We start from the raw sequence: 19,160 nt of genomic DNA, 5'->3' as shown, positions 1-19,160 counted from the left end.
TTAATGTCTCTAATCTGAACGATGTCTTTACCAGGGAGAGAATTCTTGGTTATAAGTTTTTCCTTCAGAACTTTGACTATATCATGCCTGCAAAGTTTTGCTGAAAAATCTGCTCACGTTCTTATGGGGAGACGGTGGGGTTTCCTTTGTATGTGACAAGTTGTTTTTCTCTCCTTGTCTTTAACTTTGGACAACTGAGCTATAATGTGCCTTGGTGTGGGTCTCTTTGAGTTCTTGGATGTCTGTTTCCTTCCCAAAGGTCAGGAAGTTTTCAACCATCGAGTCTCCGCCATTTTGGTTATTGTATCTCAGTCATTTTGGTTATTGTATTCTTCAGCTGAGACTTCCCTTTGGCACTTTCAAATATTTTCCTTCTCTGTTGAAGTTCTCACGTGTTCATGCATTCTTTTCCCCAGTTTGGTGAGCATCTTTATAACCATTACTTTAGCTCTTTATCAAGTAAATTAGTTCTGTCTCATTAAGGCTTTTTCCTGAGGTTGTAATCTGTTCTTTCATTTGGAACATATTCCTCTGTTTCTTTTTGCGGTACGCGGGCCTCTCACTGCTGTGGCCTCTCCCGTTGCGGAGCACAGGCTCCGGACGCGCAGGCCCAGTGGCCGTGGCTCACGGGCCCAGGCGCTCCGCGGCATGTGGGATCTTCCCGGACCGGGGCACGAACCCGCGTCCCCTGCATCGGCAGGCGGACTCTCAACCACTGTGCCACCAGGGAAGCCCCCTCTGTTTCTTCATTTTGCTGGACTCTGTTGACTTCTGTGCAGAAAAGGAAACAACCGCCTCTCCCAGTCTTGAAGGCGGGGCCTCATGTGGGAGATGAGCCTTTTTGTTTAGCTCTTCCCAGCTCTTGGTCGTCTCTCCAATCGCTGTGCTTGTCCAGGCAGCCTGATGTATTTCAGTGGCTCCCAGCAGTTGAGGGTGTGCCAAGACCTGTCAGTGTCCCAAAGGGGAGGGTCTCAGAACCCAGATTCAGACTGACTGGACACTTTCCTCTAAAGTTCACAAACATACAGGGCTGTGAGCAACTGCAAGCCTGAGCCCCACTGGCCACCCGTCAGGGACCTGCAGTGACCCCTGAGTGGCAGTCACAGACAAGTGTACAAACTCTCTTCCGGGGGCCCACCTCAGGGAAAGTGGGAGACAGCAGGCACTCACAGCCTCCAACCTATGAGAGCAGCTCTGCACGCCCAACCTAAGCCCGTGCCTCAGGCTGGCGCTCCAGGACGCGCAGGGTGGCCTCCACCGCGTGGCAGCATGGAGGGTGCCAGCCTGTCCCACACTGGCCCCCGCTCACCACAGTCCTGTGGGACCCAGGGATACAAGCCCCGCTGGCCACCAGAGCCAGGTGTTCAAGGTGTGAGCCACGGGGGTCAGATGCATGTAAAGCCTCCCCCCAAGAAATCTGGGCTCTGGACGGCCCGCCCTCTGACATCTCTGGAAAGGATTCGGGGGCCCCTAGATGCAGGCTTAATTACAAACCTACCCCTCAGGCCGCAGCCATGGTGATCAGCTAATAAGTCTCCACCAGAAAGACCGAGCTCCTGGTCTATAGTCTTTTGCTGTGCCCTGGGGGTGAAGAATCTGCTGTATAAAATAAATAAAATTTAAAAAAAAAAAACAAAAAGGGAACCCTTCTGATGTTTCCATATTAAGTAGAATGTTTGCTTACATTTAAGAAAATAGATATTGGTTTAAGGAAGTTCCCAGAGGAAACCGGAAAAGAAGGAACACAGGAACCACCAGAAGCTAGAAGAAGCACAGGAGAGTATGACCCCAGAGCCTCACCAACACCCAGATTTCAGACTTCCAGCCGCTAGAGCTGTGAGACACTTACTTTCTGCTGTTTTAAACCACCTAGTTGTGGTAATTTGTTATGGAAGCCCTAGGAAACTAACACAAAATCCAATCCCATTTCCTCCTGAACCCTACTGCTGCTCCTGAGAAGTCTGCTGTCTCTGTTACAGAACATTCTCTTTTCCCGACTGGAAATGGGCCATGTGTTCCATGATTCGGTCCCTTGGGTCTGTATTCTATCCAGTTTGTATCTCATCTCTCAACCATTCATATCTAATATTTCCTCTGCCCCACCACTTGATCCTTCCATTTTACAACAGTGGACAGACACACCCTGCAGCTCTGGTCTGTGACCCGTGAGTCAATTATCAAGCAGTTTCCCCACTCTCTGCCGGCTTTATATTCCGCCACAGGGAGCACTAGAGGGGACAGGAGACGGCGGGGAGTGGGGGGGGGGTGGATTTCTCCCCCCCTGGGTGCTCTTAAACAGCCCACCAGCTTGTCCCTCCTTAGGAAGACGTCCATCACTGGGAAGGCACAGCTGGCAGTTCCAGAACCGGGCTGGCGCCTGCCCTGAGACTAACATCCAGCTTGCGAGCCCCTCCTCACCTGCGGGTCTGATGACCCCAACCCTTCTCTTTATTCCCCCTGCCTCACACCCTTTCAGCTTTTGTATTTCTCTAACTTGCATTAAAACAAAGACCCACGTGAAATTCTCCACTGAAGCATCTCTGTGACCGCACACTAAACGATGGACCAGAGGCGACTTCTCCCGCCACGTCATCCCCTTTATCTCCGTGATGCATTCTGCACAAGCCCCACGCAGCTCTTCCAGTGTGGTTCTCTCCTCAGGTCTAACTAAGCTTTAGAGCCCAGTTATCAAGTTATTATTCCAATTACCATATTTACATTTCTAGAAGTTCCTTCAATATTTGTTTCCTTTGAATCTGCCTGTACTTTCCTCAAGGTTATTTCTTCCTGATGTTTCCAATTTCTTCTTTTTTATACCTGATAATGCTAAATATTTTTCTATTTTGTCTGCTGCCACCTACTAACCGCTGCTCACAGTGGTGCCTCCTCATGTCTATTCCTCTTCAGCACGGGTTTATCCATGGTCATCCTTCCCGGGGCAGAGATTCCCTAGACGGACCACTCCACACCCACAATTCGATCTGACAGTCTGTTTCACTTACTGCTGTTTTTAATCCCCCTAAAAGCAGCTTCTGATAATTTTCCTTACTTGGTTAAGATTTCAAAAATGTTCTTAAAAAGGGTATTTACACAATATCAGACAAAGTATTATACTGAATAACAAATAGAATCTCCACATAATTGAGGCAAGAAGAATTTTTAGGTTTCGCATCAACCACACTGAGAACAAGGAAGTCTCAATGTCCCCTTCCATATGGGCTCATTTCACTTCGCATGAGTATCTGTCAGACTCCAGTCTTGTAACATCCTTTTTATACAAAGACAATCCTAATAAATAGCAGTATATTTATTTGGACTTTTCCTTTTCTTTTTGCTTTTTAAAAATTTTAGTGAGAAATATAAAAATGTACCTTTATAACCACTTTAAGTATATGATTCAGTAGCATTAGGTACATTCACAGTGTTGTACAACCATTACCGTTATCTACCTCCAAAACAAAACAAAACGACACCAAACTCGCAGATAAAGAGAACACAAAGAAGGGGGGCCGGGGTGGGCGAAATGGGTGACGATGTCAAGAGGTGCAAACTACCAGTGACAAAACAAGTCAGTCCCGGGGATGTGATGTACACTGTGGTGACCACAGTCCATAACACTGTACTGTGTATGTGAAAGCTACTCTCATTACAAGAAATCAAATTCTTAACTTATTGTGGTGACCATTTTGCAATGTACATAAATGTCGAATTGTGTTTACTCCTGAAAATAAGGGAATGGTGTATGCCAATCATACTTCAACTTAGAAAAAAGTCAAATGACAATGGTACCTAATAAGAACTCCATTGAAAATTACAGAACTCTATTGAAAAATATAAAGAAATAAAAGCATAGTTACTATTTTGAGGAATTTAAATCTAGCACTGGAAATAAATTACGCAAAATCTCAACGTATGATATACCACCAAATGTGGCACAGGCTACATTAGTAGATTAAATGCACTAAGCATTCTAGAATGAAGAAATGATCAAGGTCAGAATAGGGTTAGCCTATTAAGAATCAGAAGGCAGGGCTTCCCTGGTGGCGCAGTGGTTAAGAATCCACCTGCTAATGCAGGGGACACGGGTTCGAGCCCTGGTCCAGGAAGATCCCACATGCCGCAGAGCAACTAAGCCCGTGCACCACAACTACTGAGCCTGCGCTCTAGAGCCCACGAGCCACAACTACTGAGCCCACGTGCCACAACTACTGAAGCCCACGCACCTAGACCCCATGTTCCTCAACAAGAGAAGCCACCAAAATGAGAAGCCCAGGCATCGCAACGAAGAGTAGCCCCTGTTCACCTCAACTAGAGAAAGCCCGCGCGCAGCAACGAAGACGCAACATAGCCCAAAATAAATTAATTAATTAATTTAAAAAAAAGAAAAAATCAGAAGGCAATACCCTAGGAATGAGAGGGGAAATCACATAAGGCCAGAATCCTTTAAATTTTACAGCCAAAATGTGTTTAAAGTTTGCATGTTAACACTGCATTAAAAAGCCAAATCTGGGACTTTCCCAGTGGTCCAGTGGTTAGGACTTGGCGCTTCCACTGCCAGGGCCCAGGTTTTATCCCAGGTCAGCGAACTAAGATCCTACAAGCCATGCAGTGTGGCTGGGGGAAAGAAAAACAAAAAAAGCCAAATCCGTGTTATGCTATTTTATTTAAACTTTAAAGAAGTTCAATAGGACTTCCCTGGTGGCGCAGTGGTTAAGAACCCGCCTGCCAATGCAGGGGACACGGGTGCAAGCCCTGGACCAGGAAGATCCCACATGCCTTGGAGCAACTAAGCCCGTGTGCCACAACTTCTGAGCCCACATGCCACAACTACTGAAGCCCACGCACCCAGAGACTGTGCTCCACAACAAGAGAAGCCACCGCAATGAGAAGCCCGTGCACCGCAACGAAGAGTAGCCCCCGCTCGCCACAACTAGAGAAAGCCCGCGCGCAGCAACGAAGACCCAATGTAGCCAAACATATATAAATAAATAAATTTTAAAAATAAATAAAAAATAAAAAGTTCAATACATTTACTTAAAATACTGGTCTGTATTTAACAAAGCCAAAATGCTCTGCTATCCAGTGATTTATCAAGTTCAGCTTATAAACACCACTGCATCTAACATGTGTGCTTTAAGTACAAAGGTTAGAAACCCCGCACGCCCGCGCACACCGGGGCAGAGCGAGGCTTTTCTTAAGTACATCTCCTCTGTGTGTAAGGTTACTTCTGCGAGAGTCACCTTTTTTCAACTGCACACGGGGATGCAGCGGAGCCGAGAGTGAAGGCGGGGACAGAAGGACCCCAGGACGGCAAGGGCGAGGGCACTGCCGGGCCGGCCCCGAGCCAGCCAGACGGCAGGGCTCCAGGGACACGCCCACCCCCCCCCCCAGACAGCCCTGCTGCCGGAGCCCTGGGCAGAGCCCTCCTACCTTCCACGGCCTTGACCCTTTCCTCCAGCTCCCGTTTCCTCTCCTCCTTCAGCAGCTGCTCCTGCTCCTTCTTCTGCACCGCCAGGAGGATCTGGCGCTCCTCCTCCTCCGCCCTGCGCTTCTGTTTCTCTATCCTGCCGAGCACAGGGGTCTCCTGCGAGGGGCCAAGAAGTTCAGTCAACACACAGTAAAGCAAGACCACGCCTCTGAGTAAAGATTCCACGTTCTCTATTCAGCACATAGTGCCAGACAGCTGGGTGACTTACACCCCAGCTACAAGTTCATCTTCTCATCTGTACAATCAATGAACGGATGCAGACACACACTCACATTAAGACACACAGTGGGGATCAGAACAGGTAAAGGCTTGGCCCCGATGACGGATCTAATTTGTAGTCTTTGGGAGATAATCTGGAGAGCAGACCGGAGCAGAGAGGCAACATCACTCTTAGATTTAATCTTTGATAAAAGTGGTACCTTAAAAAGCACCTTCGGGCTTCCCTGGTGGCACAGTGGTTTAGAGTCCGCCTGCCGATGCAGGGGACACGGGTTTGTGTCCCGGTCCGGGAGGATCCCACATGCGGCGGAGCGGCTGGGCACGGCTGGGCCTGTGAGCCATGGCCACTGAGCCTGCGCTCCGCAACGAGAGAGGCCACCACAGTGAGAGGCCCGCTTACCGGGGCTGGGGGCGGGGGGGGGGGGGGGGGGGAAGCACCTTCATCTAAATAACTAAGAGAAGGATGAGCTAGCACAATTTCAATAATGTGCACGCCTTCGAAACTCCCAACTTTTGCACTTTTCTTTACTAATCAAACAGTAAATAAAATGGAGGGTTCGGTGGGAAGGGCCACCGTTTTGCCTTAAGATACAGAAAAGAGATGAAGGTGACGGCACAGAAATGCACTGCTTCCCTCAGACTGGAGAGCTTTCCCCTCGTTTTTCAACCCAAACAGCATTAATACATAATGATTTCAGGTGGTTAGTGCGAATGCGATTGCCTAAGAAATTTAAGGAAAAAAGAGGAAAACAGGACCATTACCATCATAATTTCTGAAAGTTTTACTCTGGGTATTTCCAACACAGCTAGTTCTGAGCTATTCTGTAGCCCAGAACATGCAAACGAGGACTGAAATCGTTATTTTCAATTTCTTCCCTTGACTTCTGTGCTGATGTGTAAGGTAGAACTTTTTCTTTTTTAAAATTGTTATTGAAGAGGTAATAATTGTTGCCTGCAACAGAGAACACCTGTAAGTTGCACAGACACAGAAAAATGAATCAGGTGTCTACGAAGGGAAAATGCCAGTTCCCCTTACAGAAAAGATAATGCTGATTATCCCACGTTAGGCAAAACTAAATCAGGAATATGACTTTTTCTTAACAGATGTTTTCAGTAGGAAGAAGACCTAATAAGAATCTTCTATGCTAGATATCTGTATTCTGTGGAAATTACACAAGTGGTCTTAACGTTGGGGGAAAAAAAATGACAGCCGACTGCCATCTATACAAAGTCATAATTAAACACTGAAACCACTCTCGTTGAAATTTTCTACTATTTTTTTATGGTCCTTAAAACTTGTTTCGATTGTCATTTGACTCATAATTAGGAAAGCAGTCTTCCCTAGATAGTAGACCTTTTGAAAGTCAAAGGTTTTACTGTTCAAATTCTGAGCCTGACTTTAAAATTTAACGGTGGCTACTTGACAAGGTAAAAATATGAAGAGAAGAGAGATGAAAATGAAAACAATGTTAACCATTATTACTGCACACATGACACTGTACTCAGCCACCCAAATAGAATTAAACGAAGTTCCCTAAAATCTTTCTCCTATAACCAGAGTGGGCAGGGTACACGAGCTACATGTCCTTCGTGACACTGGGCTGTCGCTGGCGTTGCACACAGACAAGCCTCCTAAGGCTGGGGAAGCACCTTCCGGCGCTCTGCCCCCAGCTCCACAGGTCCCTAATTCTTCCAACTTTGGGGCAACATCTTTACCTAGTTGAGAAGTTACAGTGGAGCTACTGTTTACAAAGCAAAGCAAACCAGAAGAACATGCCTTTACTCTTTTCAGCTGTACAGTGACTCCAAGCAGATGCCCCTAAGATGTCAACTGATAGGGTGGCAGAAAGGCAGGGCAGAGAGGCGCACAAGCCTCGCCAAACGAATTATTTCATTCAAAGAAAAGGGCACTGCTTTCTACGCATCAGACCCAATGAAAAAGCAGAAAAAAACAAGCACATATAATAACCACTAGTTATTTACTGCATACAATGATGACAGCAATGTGTGTGTCCTGCCCCTGCCTAACAAAGGACAACATGAGGAATGCTCTCCCTTCAGCCAGAACAGAGACATACCAGAGAGGATCTGCACCTTAGTGAGGACTGAGGACACGCAGCCCCAGGGCTGCTCACCAGAGTCACCTGGTCAACACACAAGAGGCACTCACGCGTGAAGACAATGGAAGGAGGGGAAAAGGGAAAAATAGGTAATTACGCACATCCTAAGAATATCTACACAATTTTTTCAACAAATACAACGACGTACTATTCTTAATATGGGAAGATGTCTTACAAAGCAGTTAACAGTAGCCCCAACCAAGAAAATGAAACATGAATACAAAATTCACAGAAGTAGGTAAAACACATCCATGATCATAAGGAAACGCAAAACAGCCTTTTCACTTACAAAACTGTACAAGATGAAACACGTAACACGTCTGCTAAGACATGGTAACAGGGACTCCCTCAGTGAGCTGGGGACACAGATCTTCTGGAGGACAAGATGGACACACGTATCAGGAACCCTGAACAGAGTAATTGCACTGCTGTGACTTTATCTTAAAAGTGAGACAGCGAGGCAAAATATTTCTGAGTACGTTAAAGTCAACATTATTTAAAACGGTGAAAAACTGTAAATATCCTAAATGTTTACAAATAGGTAAAATTACATAATCACGATGCAATCATTAAAAATTGTTTTTTCTGAGGACTATTTAATGAAATATGAAAAGGCACCTTGATGTTAAATGAAAAACACATGTCACAAGACAACAGTCAGTGTGATCCCAGGTTTGTAATAAATGCATAGAGAAAGGGCCTGAAGCAAACACATGAAACTGTAAGTAGGGAAACTGTTACCACGTCTCCTGCACTTTTTACGAGAGTTTTCTGTAAGAGCGTGTAAATTCTTTCGGACACAGAACAGCCCCTTCCCAAATAAGCTGGGGAAATCACCTAGTATTACCTGCTCTAAAACGACCGAATTTTTATTAACTTCTTACCCCCACTACCATGTGATCCCTATTAAAAGTCTAACATTCAAAGGTTAAAGTACCAAAAGGTTACTATCACGTACAGATTTTATGGTGAGGTATTAAAATTGATTTTAAATAGCTTAAAATATTTCGATAACAATGCAGCAGGAATTTTTTTAATTAATTTTTTTATTGGAGTATAGTTGGTTTACAATGCTGTATTAGTTTCTACCGTACAGCAAAGTGAATCAGCCATACACATGTCCACTCTCTTCTAGACTCCATTCCCATATAGATCATTACAGAGCACCAAATAGAGTTCCCTGTGCTATACAGTAGGTTCTTATTAGTTATCTTTTATATATTGAAGCAGGAATTTTAAAACTTAGAAAATTATAAATGCCAAGGACTGCTGCTAAATCAGAGATTCTGCATCATTCAGAAATACATGTAAAGATACTGCAGTGAAATTCGCAGGAAATGAACAACTTTAAGGTGCATAACCTTAAAGGGGCATTCAGTATATTCACAACGTGTGCGACCACCACCTGTGTTAAGTCACAGAACATTTCACCACCTGAAAGAAAGCTCCGCACCCAATAAGCAGTCACTCTGCATCCCCCACTCCCCAGGCCCTGGAGACCACCAAGCTATTCTTTCTATGGATTTACTTATTTTGGACATTTCACATAAATGGGATCATACAATTTGTTGTCTAGTTAGTTCTTTTTTAAATACATTAATATTTATACTAAGCACATAAGATGTAACAATTGAATAACTTGAATTTACAGCATCTTAAAAAAGCAAACTGTTATAACAACAGCTAACAATCCTGTGAAAAAATGGGCAGAGGATCTGAACACTTTTCCAAGGAGGACATACAGATGGCCAACAGACACATGAAAAGATGCTCAACATCATTAATCATCAGAGAAATGCAAATTAAAACCTCACACCTGGTAGAATGGCCATGATGGCCATCATCAAAATGACAGGAGATGGTAAGTGTTGGTGAGGGTGTGGAGAAAAGGGAACACTTGTGCACAGTTGGTGGGAATGTAAATTGGTGCGGCCACTATGGAAAAGAGTATGGAGGTTCCTCAAGAAATAAAAAACAGAATTATCGTATGACCCAGTAATTCCACTCCTGCGTATCTTTCCAAAGAAAGTAAAAGCACTAAGTTGAAAATGTATATGGACTTCTTTGTTCATTGCAGCATTATTCACAACAGCCAAGACAGGGACACAACCTAAGTGTCCATGGATGAAGAAGAGGTGGTGTATATACAGTGGAATATTACTCAGTCACAAAAAGAAGGAAATGCTGCCATTTGTGACAACATGGATGACTTGAGGGCATTCTGTTAAGTGAAATAAGTCAGAGACAGACAAATACTGTATGACCTCACCTGTATGTGGAATCTAAAAAAACTGAACTCACACCAAAAGGATTAAAGACCCAAATGTAAGACCAGACACTATAAAACTCTTAGAGGAAAACATAGGAAAAACACTCTTTGACATAAACCACAGCAAGATCTTTTTTGACCCACCTCCTAGAGTAATGGAAATAAAAACAAAAATAAACAAATGGGACTTTAACTTAAAAGCTTTTGCACAGCAAAGTAAACCACAAACAAGACAAAAAAGACAACCCTCAGAATGGGAGAAAATATTTGCAAATGAAACAACGGACAAAGGATTAATCTCCAAAATATACAAACAGCTCATGGAGCTCAATATCAAAAAAACAAACAATCCAATTAAAAAATGGGCGGAAGATCTAAATATACATTTCTCCAAGGACGACAGATGGCCAAAAGGCACATGAAAAGATGCACAACATCACTAATTATTAGAGAAATGTAAATCAAAACTACAATGAGGTATCTCCTCACTCTGGGTCAGAATTGCCATTATCAAAATATCTAGAAACAGTAAATGCTGGAAAGGGTGTGGTGAAAAGGGAACCCTCCTGCACTGTTGGTGGGAATGTAAGTTGATAACAACCACTATGGAAAACAGTATGGAGGTTCCTTAAAAAACTAAAAATAGAACTACCATATAACCCAGCAATCCCACTACTGGACATATACCCTGAGAAAACCATAATTCAAAAACAGTCATAGGGCTTCCCTGGTGGCGCAGTGGTTGAGAGTCCGCCTGCCGATGCAGGGGACACGGGTTCGTGCCCCGGTCCGGGAGGATCCCACATGCCACGGAGCGGCTAGGCCCGTGAGCCATGGCTGCTGAGCCTGTGCATCCGGAGCCTGTGCTCCACAACGGGAGAGGCCACAACAGTGAGAGGCCCGCGTACCACAAAACAAAAACAAACAAAAACAGTCATGTACCACAATGTTCATTACAGCTCTATTTACAACAGCCAGGACATGGAAGCAACCTAAGTGTCCATCGACAGATGAATGGATAAAGAAGATGGGGCACAGATATACAATGGAATATTACTCAGCCATAAAAAGAAACAAAATCAAGTTATTTGTAGTGAGGTGAATGGACCTAGAGTCTGTCATACAGAGTGAAGTAAGTCAGAAAGAAAAAAACAAATACTGTATGCTAACATATATATATGGAATCTAAAAAAAAAAAATGGTACTGATGAACCTAGTTGCAGGGCAGGAATAAAGAGGTAGACATAGAGAATGGACGTGAGGACATGGGGTGGGAGGGGGAAGCTGGGGCAAAGTAAGAGTAGCATCGACATATATGCACTACCAAATGTAAAACAGTTAACTAGTAGGAAGCAGCAGCACAGCACAGGGAGATCAGCTCGGTGCTCTGCAATGACCTAGAGAGGTGGGTTAAGGAGGGTGGGAGGGAGGCTCAAGAGGGAGGGGATATGGGGACATATGTATGCATATGGCTGATTCACTTTGGTGTACAACAGAAACTAGCACAGTATTGTGAAGCAATTATACTCCAATAAAGATCTATTTAAAAAAACGAAGGTGGTCAAAAGGTACAAACTTCCAGTTATAAACAGGTGACCGTAGTTAATAATACTGTACTGTGTATGCAAAAGCTAGTAAGACAGTAGATTTTAAAGGTTCTCATCATAAGAACAAATCTGTAACTGTGTGAGGTGATACATGCTAACGACCTATTGGTGATCATTTTGCAGTGTGTACAAATATCAGATCATTATGTTGTACACCTAAAACTAATGTTATAAATCAATTACATGTTTAAAAAAAAAAAAAAAAGTCTGTGATTTGGAGAACTCGACAACAACAAAACTCAAAGCCCGCGGAGCGCCTAGGAGCAAGAAGGAAGGTCCAGAATCCGTGCTGCAACGTCCTGACCGCCCCCGCCCGCAGTGGCCCTTCTCCGAGGTTTCAATCCCTGCCTGGTCTCCAAATGCGTTCTCCAGACTGCCCCCACCCTGGGGTGCCTGCTGGCATAAAAACACCTCTGCTTAGTGAGATACCTCTTTGCCTCACAATTTCTCATGCCCCTTTCTCCTGCATCATAATGTGTTATAATTCCAGCAGTTCCCATCTGATGTGAATTCTGAACAATTATCATTTTATATAAATTGCATCACACACATTTGGGAAAAAATATGTACGTGGTGCACCAAGAGTCTGTTTTAAATTTCCGTGCTACTTTTCAGCAGTGGATGGGACTTATGACCTGAAGACACCTGTGGCAGTTCAATAGTTTAAACTCCAGTAGTTTAAAGAACAAGTACATAGAGTCGAGTCAACAAAAACCAAACAAAAAACTAGCAGTTAAAAAAAAAAATCTTACACTGTTTTGCATTGCAACTTTTTTTCTTTAGAAGGGGTCAGCTGCAGACGGGGCAGGGCTGTGTTTAATGCTGTGCAGAGAAGAGGCCTGTGGGACCAGGACAGGGTTTCAATGAGAAGCTAATTAGAAACAGCACTTTGAAATCCTCTCAACAATTACAAATAGAATCTGGCTGAAGCTGAGCCCAGGACTCCCCGTCCATGCCCCCCACCCATCCCCAGCACACATGGGACCCGAGCTCCCTGGCAATGGCATGTCCAGAGTCTCCTGACAAAAACAGTCCAGGAGGTCAGGGAGACAGTGTCCCTTCACTGGTATTTCCCCAGGAGTCATAATTAAAAGACTTTCTGAGGCACTAAGATTGGACTCCTGGGTGACCAGAAACCCTGCCTATAAGCCATTAAAGACCTGAAGATTTTCTGCTGTTTAAACAAAAGCACAAAACTCATGCCACACTGAAGGCTTTCTCCAGGATGTTCAGCACTGTAACGGACAGCACGAATCTCTTCAATACCACGGTTACTTGTATCTAAGACCAAAGAGCAGAATAAACAAACAAACAATGCTGCAAATAACCTAAAACTTTAGTGTCTGAAGCCAGGCTTTTGCTGGCAGCAGTGAAGAACCTGCCTATCTGTATTCAGATTACTCTGCAACCAGATGTAAACTATGGCATTTAGGACTCAGCCCAGGGCAGTGAGCAGAAAATGGGAAGACTTTCAAGGAGGTGGTTAACTGTCCAGATACAAAGGCAGCGAGAGGCACCCTCATTCCCCGTCAAGGGGAATGAGGCAGAAAACCAGTTGAGAACTACAGCTGGACAGCCTGACTGAGGCCACTTCCAACCAGGGCCTCGAGGGAAGAAAGGACTGGGGAGACCTGCAAATCAGGCAGAACAGGACTGCCTCAGTTTACCTCCTGGTACAGACATACTTATGAGCTGAAGAAAAAAGACACAGAGGATAAGTCCAAATATACTGGAAATACAGAGATTTATAAATGAGCTTCTCTCCTTTCGGGGATCAAGGTAGGATGTACTCGGTTAATGGCCAAGTCCCTGAACACACAATCTTGCAGTCACATCAACGACCGCGAGGCCGCAGAGGGTCCACACTGTCACAAGCCAGCCAGACACGGCCTCCAGGGGAAACGTGCTCTGACCACTAACTGCTTGAACAGCCAATGGGATGGATGCTAAAAGGAGACAAGGCATTAAAAAGTGGAGCGAGTCTGGGAACTGGGCAGCAGGGGAAGTGGGGGGTGCCCCCTCAGTCCTGCCCACGCCCCCCTCCCCCATCCAACCACTGTCATCAAACATCCCCCCTCCCCTGCAGTCCAGGTCCCTCGGGCCTCATTCCGCCCCCATCTGCCCACTTTTACATTTCAGTAAATACAAACAGCAGTTTCGTCCCTTCCTACAACTGTAATGCTGAACAATGTCACAGAAGTTCCCAAAGAGAGGTGGCTCCCGGGGACTGCTCCCCCCGAAGCATCTCTTCACCAAACACTGTCTCAACTCTTACCCTGCCCCTCCCAGTTCCCGTCCCCCTCCAGGACATGCGAGCGCCCCTACTGCACAGGGAGCACCGGAAGCCCATGGACGTCCTGCTCCAACTAAGGAAACGGGGCCTGAAATGCCGAGAGCTCTCCTCCCTGCTGCTTCCTCTGCACTTTGTCACTATTCCTTTGTTTTCCTTCATGGCCAGACTTCTCAAGAGGTCAAACACCACTCTGACCAATAACTCCTCTTTTACTCACTTGCAACCCGACCTTCATTCCTATCATCCTCTAGTGAAGTCCTCCCCCCAAAGGCCATCCTCCCCTCTAGGCCCACGCTCCCAGAGCAGGGACCCTACAGCTACTTGCTCACCTTGCAGTTATTCCTGATGGGGTCTGACCCCAGATGTGTCTTCCTGAAACAAAGACCGAACGACACAGCCTCCGACCACTGCCTCCCATGGACAAACAAGCAGGGGACGGCCAGGGGACTCCAAAGTCTGACTGTTCCAGCCCAACCGCCACTCTGAGTCACAACATATCTTACACGCCAGCCACGACCCAGCACACATGCTCTCCGACTGCACTGCACACGACCCTGCCTCTGTACTTCTGCTTGCCTTGACCCTCCGCCCGCACTGCCACCGTCAAAACCTCAGCCACCCTGCAGGGCTCAGACGACACAGTTCTGCTGCTCCAACTCGCAGCCCCAGTTCCTTCCATCTTTGCCTCTTGCGTTCCTATTACATGTGTGTCTGTTACGGAACGCATCAATCTCCTCGGTATTACAGTAAATAACGATGTGAGTATCATCCCCGGAGATTAGGAGAGCCCAACAGTCAACTTACGTCTTATTTTTACAACTCCTTCTCTTTCTAGAAATGCATCTTATGTAAAAGAATACTCCATAAAGGCTTGAGGTTTTAAAAATGAAATCAAGGTAAATAAAGAACTTGGGATAGAAGGAGTACACGAAATAAAATGGGACAATCTTTTCTGAACATGTAAACCCTTCTCTCTGCTCCCTCTCACACACTCACCTATTGCTCAGTGGACTTGACGGACAGGTGGTCAGACCTCCGCCCAGGCTGCAATCCTGTCCGTGTCCTCTGTGGACGCTTTCCCTACAGTTACAAGTGAGGAAGAGCGAGGACAAGATGGGTGAGGGTATCCTCAGCTGCTGCTGTTGCTGCCACTGCCACCAGTCGAGAGAGGCCTGGAAGGGCCAGGTGAGGCTCTACCTAAACAAGGGCCCGTGGCACCCCAGGCCAGTCAGCAAAAATGACAACTCAGCTCTGCAAGGCCCCACGCAGCTTATTCACTTAAAAACATTCAAAAAAGCTCAGAGATACCATGTGTCAAACTCCCTGAATGGTGTTAACACTTTTAACAAGTTTTGTCTCATATTACCAAGGAAAAGCCAGTTTCATCACCTCCAGCTGCTGGGAGCGGCTCTCAAGGAGGATTCCGAGCAGCAGGAGGGCAGCTCTCCTCTAGAGGCGGTTCTGTGGCCGGTGAGGCTGGAACAGGTAGGAGGACGAGAGACGACAGGCTCAGCCAGGAGGGATCGCAGAGCTTCCTGGGGGTGTTAGACCCCCAGATGATGTCAGAGGCTTGGCAGCGGCCGTTACACGGAACTTCAAAGGCCAACGTCAGTTTTGGAATTTCTGTGGACTGAGCCCCAAAGCCTCGCCATCATAACCTCGTATTAGGAAATGGTAAGCAAGGGCTGTGCAGGTGAGGTGAGCGCGCTCTGCGGCGTCACATCAGCATCATGTACGTGTGGTCTGGTACCACTTAACTGAAAAACTTGAGACCTGTGGCATCAACGAGCTAAAGCCACAAAGGATGGAAAAAGCTCAGTGGCGCTAATGCCACTAAGTGGTGGTTTATGCAACCCAAACGAACCACAGAACGGCAGGAGATCTGCTGAGATGGGGGATCTAGAAAGCTTTTCCATTATGAGAATGACCAGCTTCAGTAGAGATAAAACCCCAACCGTCAAAGGGGGGCATGACCCCCTTTACCCCAAAAGCTACTGCAGCAGCTCCTCAAATGTGCCTATGAGCGACTCCTTCGGAAGTTCAGGCCCAGGGGAGGAGCCCTCGGGCCACGAGCTCTCTCAGGGGACCAACAGCAAAGGGGCCAGGGGGCTACCTCCACCTCTGCCGAGTGAGGCAGGTGCTGGTGCCAGACAGCGCGGCGGTTTCCCTGTCCTCACAACCACCTTCTATGTGACTTATCAACTTATCTGTTAAAGACCTGATATGTATAACACACCTGACTATCACTGTCTGTAACCTTAGCTAAAATGCTTTCACTAGTCTACACACCCTTGACTTTAATCTCGCCATAGAAGTTTAACTTTCATATGGTCAAAGCGGCCTTCTGGTTCTTTCATTATTTCAAAGTTTACAGGACTATCATACCTCCATGAGTTATCCCATCAGCTTTGCCTCTCTGCAGACTTGCAATTATTTTGGTAAGAAACGTGGATTTAGTTTTCTATCAAAATTCCTCGCCAGTTACAAGCCACCAGAAACAATGGAGGGACCAAGTGTCAATCCATCGCTAAGTACTAGGCCACGTACTGGACAATGGTCCTTCCCACAGAAACTGGGAAGTTACAGCACTTCATATTTTACTAATAAGAAAACCGAAATTCAGAGCTATCAGGAAGCTCATCCAAACGGGCAGCTGGAAGAGGGCGGTGCCACACCTACGGGGGTTCCTAGAGGAAAGCTCACGACGCGCAGCCCCCCAGACCCTGCGGCTCTGCGCTTGTCATGCTGCACTGTAACCTGTAACGGTGTCTATTCTGTTTTACTGGCATGTGATTTCCATTTCACATTCAAATCATAGGTGTGTTTATTACTAGAACAGACCCCTTTTGGCCAGTATAACTTGGATGGGTACTGGTAGGTACACACAGTCACTGTCAAAGGAAGAATCTACACAGTGTGTGTGTTTTAACTTAATGTATAAAAATGTACTGCCATTCACTAGTCATATGATGCAGGCCCACTGAGGGGGTTCCCGGAGATTCCCTCCCAATAATCACCCTCTTATACCTTTATCTGCCCTTCCAGTTTTGTTTTTATAATCGCAAGTGAGATGTCAATGATACTTGCAATCCAAATACCGAAACCATAAGATTGTAATGAATTTTTTTCCTTTCATTTTTTACTATTTTATCCTAATTTGACAGTCAACCTTTCAGAAGCAACTCACCTTTCATGTTTTTGTTTAATAAAAACTTTTTATAGAAAATTTTATGCCCTTATTTTGTTTCATAATATTTAATTGTGTAAATTCAGTAACGAGAACAACGGACACACACAAGTCTGTGAAAACATCAGCAGGATGCCCAGCTCGCAGGTTGTCATTTCCCGTGGGTGGCCTCTCGAATGAAGACCCCCCCCGAGGGTGCTTCTGATGTCTGGCCTCTGTGCCACGACAAGGCAGTGCTAAAATGGGTCACCCCACTGCCCCCACCCGCAATATCTACGTTCACCGGGTATTCTCGAGGAGAGCTCTGTTACACTGGGACTTGGCTAAGGCGACAACAAACCTCAATTTATCTTGGTGACGACTGACATCTAAACTTTCCTTCAAGAAACAAAGAGGTCTGGCATCCTTACTCGAGATGTGAAGAGATACACGTCCTCACAGCTTTGTACCTTCTTCTCTCTCATCAATTCTGCACAGGCACGGTCAGATTCACAGCAGCACCTGCTTGGCGGCGGCGGCCAGTAACTGTTAACGTTTAGCAGGCACAGGAATGAATCACAGAGCAACAGAACTACCTCCAGCCATCCTGCCAGGCTGGGACGAGAGCAGGGCGGGATCCGGCGTCTAGCGCGCGGTCCAGGTGATGCCCACGCAGGACCTCGGGAGCCAGCACTGCTGTGGTCGCTAAGCAACAGACTTCGTTAAGCGCAATTCTATTCCCCCAGACGAAACGCTCTAAAATTCTGCCTCTTACTCTTTTCTTACGTCACACACACAAGACTTCCAAGACAGTATTCCCGTACCACACATGCCACTCAACCCCGATGGGTTATGAGTTATTATTCTTTTGATGAGGAAACGGTCTTTACTTGTTAGTGCACCTTTAAAGGCTTGACATTTATATTACTGAATGAAGAGCGTATTTAAATTCATCAGGAATGGGGCACTAAGATAACTATATCTCAATGGACACAGTAACCAAGCCACTTTCTTTATTTTTGAACTGTTCGGAAATTATCTTTTCGTAAAGGTTTAGAAAATTTTACCTGTGAATAAATCTAAATGATTCTGGAGCTTTTGATGGGATGCTTTTGTGAAAACTCTTCTTCCCTAATTACTGGTCTGCTAAGGTTTCTGGCTGCATAATTTAGATTCTGGGTTTTTTGGGGGGGGATCAACACCCCATTTCACTAAGGCTTGCAAATTTACAGCACTGTATAGCTTTCAAAATATCAAATCTATTATTTCTTTTTTCAGCTTCTAATTTCATGGTTCTTGAAATTTGTATTTAAGGTTTACCTTATTTTAATTTTTTATTCTCTTGCAAAGAATCAACTCCTGAAATTTTCTGTATCAAAACCATCCATTTTATGCCTGTAAAGGTTTTTTCCCTTAGTTACACTATTCAAAAGTCTGAGGTTGAATACTGCAGTTAAAAAGACAGAATTATAAAAGAAAGTTTAAGCAGATTAGGTCAATGCCTTACAGATGATTTAAGGTGCTGTCATTAATCGTATCAATAAAGTCATATACAAGGTTACGTAAAGTTATAAAACCAGCTCTATTTAATAGCTACTTTAAGAAAACTAGATTACGTATTTCAAGTTCTGGAAAAATGGTCACAGTGCACTGTGGAGGACAAGATCCAAGTGTAATTATAGTCAACGGGATTAAGGACGTCGATGGGGAGATGCTCACCCATGAAAATGCAATTCCGTGACTTTCTACAGTTCACCCCAAAGCACCAACCTGCTCAATGGTTACAAATATCACTGGAGTCACGACAAATCAAGTAATGTATCTGTCACGTGACCCCCCCGGGGGGTGCTGCAGTAAGAGTTTAAAAACACTTTCTCCTCAAATGTCAGGGGCAGTGCTCACATTTTTCTGTCTTCTATTAAAAAGCATTAAGAATCAGAAGCATCAGATTTATGGAAACTGGGTGGTTGCCAGGCATCCACCACAGAACGGGTGTTC

General features: G+C 45.3%; 1 protein-coding gene across 4 annotated transcripts in view; it reads right to left on the bottom strand.

Annotated features, from left to right (window-relative positions):
- LOC132528589 (chromatin remodeling regulator CECR2) overlaps positions 1-19,160 on the bottom strand; it is a 154,830-nt gene that overhangs the window by 22,514 nt on the left and 113,156 nt on the right. For all 4 annotated transcript variants that reach the window (XM_060164455.1, XM_060164453.1, XM_060164456.1 and 1 more), the window contains exon 8: positions 5,431-5,584. In XM_060164455.1, coding sequence (XP_060020438.1) covers positions 5,431-5,584 — 154 coding nt within the window. The remainder of the gene's footprint in view (positions 1-5,430; positions 5,585-19,160) is intronic.

This window comes from Lagenorhynchus albirostris, chromosome 11, assembly GCF_949774975.1.
Source record: "Lagenorhynchus albirostris chromosome 11, mLagAlb1.1, whole genome shotgun sequence".
Lineage (NCBI taxonomy): Eukaryota > Metazoa > Chordata > Mammalia > Artiodactyla > Delphinidae > Lagenorhynchus > Lagenorhynchus albirostris.
The sequence above is the reverse complement of the archived record's forward strand: the minus strand, read 5'-3'. Positions and strand labels throughout refer to the sequence as shown.